This window comes from Chaetodon trifascialis, chromosome 13, assembly GCF_039877785.1.
Source record: "Chaetodon trifascialis isolate fChaTrf1 chromosome 13, fChaTrf1.hap1, whole genome shotgun sequence".
Taxonomy (NCBI): domain Eukaryota; kingdom Metazoa; phylum Chordata; class Actinopteri; order Chaetodontiformes; family Chaetodontidae; genus Chaetodon; species Chaetodon trifascialis.
Window position 1 is genome coordinate 20415829 of NC_092068.1, and position 7270 is coordinate 20423098.

General features: G+C 41.4%; 1 protein-coding gene across 1 annotated transcript; it reads right to left on the minus strand.

Annotated features, from left to right (window-relative positions):
* Window positions 1–7270, minus strand: LOC139341480 (transmembrane protein 26-like). The gene is made up of 6 exons (XM_070978032.1): window positions 7030–7270; window positions 5995–6091; window positions 5633–5722; window positions 2699–2895; window positions 2371–2450; window positions 1–1037 (listed from the first exon to the last, which is right to left on the minus strand). Exons 1-6 carry the CDS (start codon window positions 7248–7250, stop codon window positions 679–681), a joined length of 1044 nt encoding a protein of 347 aa, XP_070834133.1. The 5' UTR covers window positions 7251–7270; the 3' UTR covers window positions 1–678.

The following is a 7270-nucleotide window of genomic DNA, read 5'->3' on the forward strand; positions in this document are numbered from 1 at the left end:
TCCAGTTGGTACACAGTGGTTCAATGAAGCTGCCAACTATCTTTGGTTGGGATGTTTTTATAATCAGGCTTAACTTCCTGTCTGGGCTAAAACAGGAAAATGGCTCTTCCTCCTTCTCAGCTTCTGTGAACACTTCACAGCCTTTGTGTCATCTGGTCTATCGCCGTCTTCTTCTACCTCCGCTCGACAAGACGCCGCTTCAGTTACTGCAGGTGTTGACGAGCAGAAGTTGTGCTTTGGGACTATTTGCATTCTTTTTATTGTGACAGGCTGACAGGCTTATCTGTGTGATAATATCAGGATATTTCTCACTTGGACCCTCACACCTTTTTTTCTCCAGGGTTTAGCACAGCATGTTCATGCACACACAGTCACACTTAAGTATTGAATAAATGGTGGTGTTTTAACTGGCTTGACTGAGGTAAGCTCCCACGGGACTGTAATGAAATGTCAATGAGGTGGCTTAACGAGTCGGATGCTCGGCAGTGGAGTGTGGAATGTGAACTTGGCAACTTCATCCCCCTTGCGAGTGTAAGAAAATGGTCCCTCACAGTTTTCTGCTCCCTACAGCATCAATTATTCACACCCGATTGATCCCACACAGTCAAACACATTGTGAAAAGAAAACAGACAGCAAGCATTTCCTCCTTTTCCTGCTCTAATTGTAGATTTTACCGTCTAGTGTAACTGTAAACTTTTGAGTGTAACATCTCCCTGATTCCCCTCGTCCCCCTTAGCTGACTCATAACACGCTGCACTGGTGCCGGATCTGCTGCTGGAGGATCTGAAGTCCTGGCATATAACAACCAGCCTGTACAAGTTCAGTATGACCACCAGGAAGTTCTTGATGGCGAAGAAAACCAGCATCTGGTGGAAGATTTTGAAGTAGGTCATGACGGTGAGTCTGACCACCAGGAAAGGCCCGTCCTGGATAAACAAGGCCTCTACGATGTTCCACATGTCCGTGCTGTGTTTAGCCATGAGGGACACCCCCTGGACCCCCTCCACATCCGCACTGTTGGGCTTGGAGTTCACCACTTTTGACAATAAAAAGACAAAAAACAAGAGGTCGGCAATGGAAGGACACTATTACTGGGGAAGTCAAGATGGCCAATGAGAGAGAGGGTCTGTTAGGCTGCACGTTTGCTCTTTACACCCACTTTTCCTGTTATTTTGGGCTGAATTCTGTTGTAATTCTGTTGTTGAAACCTGCAGCCAACCTGGCAATAACCCCAGAATTTAACTTAATTTAATTTATTATTGATTTAGGTAAACTGACACTTTGAGCCTGCTTTAAAACAACTTTTTTTTTTTGTCTCAGCTGTTGTTTCCAGTGTCAAGAATTAACTTTTAACTCAGCTTTTAAGACAATATGGCAGAGAGGCCTCTAAAGCGCTCAGAAAGAAGTACACATTTCAATGCATCAGGTAATGCGATCGAAAGCTCTGCTAAATGGACCTAACTTTTCTCAGCTGCTGGTTTTCATGGGCAGGACTGTACTCTGAAAGTCAGCTGAACGCGTGGAGCCTGTATGTCAACACTTCCTGTGTTTGCACAGGCATCCAAACATACAGGACAATAACATACGACACACCCACATGAGCAAACACACGCCGAGGAGAAAGCGGCTTCATTTGTAAACACGGCGCTGTGCGTTCCAGCTCTAAGTGCTCTAAATGCATTATGAAAGTATCATTATTGAGAATCTCATCCCTTTGTAAATTATTAAACTGGATTATGAATAATTGAGTTCGGCAGCGAGGGTTGTCTTTTCTGAAAACAAAGTTAGGCTGCTTCTAATCACTTTATAATGTTCTTTCTTTCTTTCCTTCATGGAACTCAATCCTTTGTTCCCTCTGAGTTGAGCAAGCTGGTTTATATTCATCTCAGTGCTCATTTTAATATGTTTCAGAAAGACATCTGCTAATTGATAAGTGAGCTGAAGACTTTATCAGCAGAAATCTGTTTATGTAATGAGCACGTGAGACTGGATTTCCTCCTGTCGACATTTATACAAGCTACCTAAGTACACCCTTCCCGTCAGACTGTTTTTAGAACTATGTTTGAAAGCAGGGACATTATCACGTCTCTAACAAAAGCCCGGGAGGCTCGGGAGGTCAAAACAGATTTTTGGGTTAATAATTTGTCAAAACTGGGTGATTTCAGCCAAGCTAGTTTTACTGTTTTACTGTTTTTCACTGTTTACTTAGAGCACTGGCCTGGATGCTGCTGCCTTTACTAATGTTTTGCCAGTTTCTAAACACACTGGTTGGATTGTCCCACAGTGGGAGGAGGATATGTACAACGCTGCACGTCTCTAATGCTTAATAGGAGCAAAGTTCTTGGTTTAACAGACAAACACACACTGACCGGCCAGATGCAGGGGGAACTGCAACATGCTCCAAGTCCATACAGCTAAGATGATGTAGACCAGCTGCGGGCTGTTATCTCTGGAAAACACACAGGGAAAACGTAGTCAAAGTCAGTCCCATGAGTTCGAGGGATGCTGCTTTTTTTCAGTAAAAGCACTGATGTAATGTCAACACGTCAGGGACAAGATTGTTGGACACAGATATGGTAACGTCACCTTGTAAGTGCTCGAGTTCTACATCTTTGTGTCTAATGTTTATGCATAATTAAGCGCACAGAGCTCGGTAGGCATACATCAAACCAACAAGCGACATGATTAGCCACCCACTTGACGTCTGACAGCGTCTCACTAGTAAATTCGAGGATGTCTGCCGCGGTGCCAACAAAAATTAGGAGAAGCTGCGAGAGCTCGTCACGCGTGACTCCGCCTCCCAGCGGGAGAAGCCACTTGCCCACGATGAGGAGGATGAGCAGGATCTGATGAAGAGCGAGGATCCAGTCGTTGGAACAGACAGACGATAGCATCTGGTGAAAATGGGAGAGATTGAAAGTTATGTATGTAAAACAATCATCATCACTGTACCCTGTACTTTTTTACTTCTGAATAGAACTTTAAATGCACAACTTTTACTTGTATTGTAGTATTTCTACACTGTAGTATTGCTACATTTACTTTAAAATCCGAGTACTTCTTCCACCTCTGAATGCTGCCAGTTCCTGGTAAATATCATCCTATCAATAAAGCTGGAATAGTTAGAGTATGCAGAGATTACGCTAACCTGCTGGTGCTTGCTGTCTAAATCCCATTGCTCACTCTATTCATATTTGATCTGATTAATGCAGTAAGTCATTATTTAGAGAAATCCAATAAAAAGATTAAAGTCAACAACCTATCAGTCCTTCTCTCCATACTTTCCAAGCTGCACTGTCAGTGCTTCTGACTCTTTGGGTCACAAATACATACATTTATCTGTTAAAAACATCTTCATTTCCTAAAACAGCTGTGCATTGTAGATTTGGAGACATTACTCAAACAGGAGCAGACGGTGCATTTGTTGGGGGCTGTTTTCAGCTGCAGAGTTTGTGTGCTTGTGTTTGTTTAAGGCAGCAGGATGGTGTCTGTGAGAGTGACTCAAAACAAATTACAGTGCCCATTTTCAATGTAATGAACTAAGTGCCGCAGTGCGTCTCATTATGTGTCTTTAATAGTTTTTAGACGACAATGGAGCTCTGCAGCACAGAGAAATAAGCTGTATCAGGCTTTGACAACACAGTTGATACTTCTTAGTAGAATGAATTCATAGTTTTTTAAAAGGGATCAGTTGGCAGGAGTGAAACACAGAATATCAACAAACTTATCCTTTAATGACTCTGGGACATGGAGGTGTGCCCACACATTTTTATGTTTTTAATTCTTCTGGGTTACGTGGGTGTGGTGGTGGTGGTCTGGCTGTTGTTTATATGAAGTGTTTCAAATGCTCCCCTCTTACTGTGATTGGCCACACTTTCAGCCTCTTATGTTTGGTATTAATGGCAGAAATGATCTAAAACTCTGCTCAACTTTTCATCCAAATGAAATGATTTTTCTTGCAGCTGCAGCTGTACAAATAATCAAAAGTAGTAGTTTATTTTAGTTTTCACGTAGATGTTGGTGCAGACGTGTGTACAGTCACAAATCTGTTGCTTAATTTTTTTGCTGTTTGCAGTGCAAGTCTTAGGTTTATTCTCAGGTCAGTCTCTCTCTTCAGCTGAAGCAAAGCAAAAAGACGGCTCTTCCACTGATATCCTGTTGCATTTGCGTATATATTGATTGAAACGCTCATCATGTTATTATATTTTACTACTTTGTCTGAGAAAGTGGGCTGCAATATTTGGTATATTTGGAGCTCCTATTTATGACCTCCTCTGACCCAGTGGAGTTCCTCAAGGGTCAATTCTTGGACCCTTTTAGGCCTTTTTTAGGGCACATTATCCATCCCTCATCATTCATACGCTTGTGATATTCAGCTTTGTAAAGCTTGTAACCTCTGAAGTCGTGCTGCTTTACATCTTGCCGTATTCACTGCCTGAGTGACTCATAGCTTTCTTCTATTAATCACAACTCAAATAGCTTTTGCCTCTGATCAGACCTCTGAAAGTATTCACCAGATATCAGGCATCCACTTCTGTTATTTCCAGTTATAAAATGTGATATTACACCCACTCGGATACCTCATAAATTAAAAGCAATGCACACAAGCATTTTAGCATCTTGGTAACCCAGCTTAATGAGGATGCCTGAATTCCTCTGTGAAGAAAATATAATGGACAAATAAATAACAAGGAAGACTGTAACAACTGGGGGAAAGCATCTCAAATCTGATGAAACTAAAATGTCTTGTAAGCTTTTGCCTATAATAAAATCAACAGATTTTTTGCTTGTTGCATTAAACATTCTTTAGTCCTCATTTAACGGACTCTTTTAAGTTCTGCTAAATTTGCCTGAAAATGGTCATCAGAGACAATGGAGAGAGGACGGCTCTTCCTGTAATCCAAGCCTGTATCGTGGGAAGATCTTTTGTCAGTCCCATCACTGGATTCTTTGTGAATTCTTCAACCCCTGGGGCTACATCCGGCTTCCCTCTCCTCTGATGTGCATGTTTTTCTCTTCTGCATTCGCTGGAAATCAGAGCATCTGTGCATCTTAAATGAGGTAGCTTAGCTTAACACTGAGGTGGTAGCACAGGGAAACAGCTTGCCTTATTCTTTATAAAGCCAGCACCTCTAAAACTCACTAATTAACACTTTAAATCTTGTTGTCTTAATCCATGCACAAACTAAGGAGTGAAAATGTTCTGTTTTGTCTACTGGGGAAATGCGCCTGACTACTTCCTGATTGGTTGCAGTGATTTCCTGGACAGATCTGTGATTAAGCTGTGAGTCAGAGTAAAAGAGAACGACACCGAATAGATACAACAAATGCATCTGAATGTGTAGGAAATGTGTTTGAGGAGAAGTGAGTAAGCAGTTTGAGAGCTTCCTGAGAAGTCTGGACTTTATTTTTGAGCTTGTCCTAAGTTTCACTACCCCAGATATTGTGTATACTCCTCACTGCAGTGTAAGTGGTTTCCAAGAAATACATCATCATCAAAAAAAAAAAAAACCTGTCTCCTCTTTCTCACTTTTGTTCACTTCTGTTCTTTGCAGGAAAATCGTAAAAGAGAACGCGTTCTTCTCGAAGAGGCAAATGAAGCTGAAGGAATTTTTCAGTCTGTCCACTTACCCTCAGGTAGTCCTGGTACGTCTGGTTCGCCAGGGTCTTGTTCAGAGTGACCACTCCTCGCACATTCTCCCAAGAGTCGAGCTTTTTGCACTGAAAACAGTTGAAAGAGGCTTTTCAAGAACTGAATTTCACAGCCTACGTGTACTTTTCACTGTCACTAAAGCTTTAAAGCTTCATGTTTAAAGGCAAATGCGGTATTTGACAGAATCAGCAAATTACTGAATGATGAACTGTAGCTACGTGTGCAAAGAGCAGCAGTTTTCCAGCCCAACAGCTGTCATTAAGTTACAATGTTTGGAAAGCATGAGAGTTGTTGTTTTAAACTGTCAGACACTAAGTATTTTGTTTCTGGGGTTAAGTACCAGACGGTCGTTTTCCTTGTTTTGCTGATGGTGGAGCTCCAGGATCCAGATGGAGGGAATGATACTGATAAGAAACAGAAAGATCGGAGGAGAAAACCTGCAAGACAACGAGCGGCACTTTAACAACGCAATTTCATAGACACATGGAAAAAATGTAATTAGTGGAAATGTTAGTAGATGTTAATAATAAATGTCAATATTTTCAAACTCTAAACTTGACACTAATACACAGTAATACATCGATTAGCTGATTGATCAAGTGGTGAACTGACAGAAAAATCAGCTGGAGTGATCATTTTAGCAAATTTTCAAGCAAAAATGCCCAAATTGTGCTGGTTTCAGCTTTTGAAATGTGAACATTTGCAGCTTTTGTTTGTCTTATCTGAAGACAAGCAGACTGTCTTCAGGTGACCGCATCCTGAAACTGAATGATCAATCGAGAAGAAATCGGCAGATTAATCGACAATAAGAATAATCATTTGTTGCATCACTTTGCTGCTTCTTGTGAAGCTTAATAATTTATCAGGATAAGAAAACACATGTTTTGGAAATCTGGGAGAGTGGAAAAGGAAGTGAATGGGTGGATGCTTCTCTTCATAGTAAATTTATAGTCTCACATACTGTAATTTTTAATTCTTTGCGAAACGAAAATGTCTGCTGTCATGAAACAAAAACAACTTAAAATGTCAAAATAATGAAATGTAGAATATTGTGTTGAGTCTCTGGAGCAAGTTAAGGGGTACCACCCCACCCTGACGGTCCCAGGACCGTCAGGGTGGGGTGAACAATAGCAGCAAGCGCGATGCAGGATGCAGAGTATTTAGGGAGGTGGGGGAGGGTTGAAGTCATGGTGTAAATGACAAAAGCTTGACTTATTTATAAAATCTACTGTAAATCTATTGAACAAAGGAAACGTGTGCAAATCATGCAGTTTAAATTAGTTCTGCACAGCAAAAAAAGATGAAGTGAAGTTGCATCTTCAAGCATCATAATTCCAACAAATTTCAGTCACTTCCATGCATGCATTCATCTTACCATTTGTAATCTTTTCCCTTTCGGCGCTTCAGAGTTATTATCATTTCAACGACCAGCGGCAGGAAGAGGAACGTCAGGAACCAGTAATAAGGACCGTATCTCTGATCTTTCTTGACCCATGTCACCCTCCAGACCCCGGTCAGAGAGACGAGGATAAACATCACTCTGGTAATAATCGCGCATACAAACTTGAACAGACCCATCACGCTGGCTGGCTGCATGTCAGCTTTACGCACCGCAG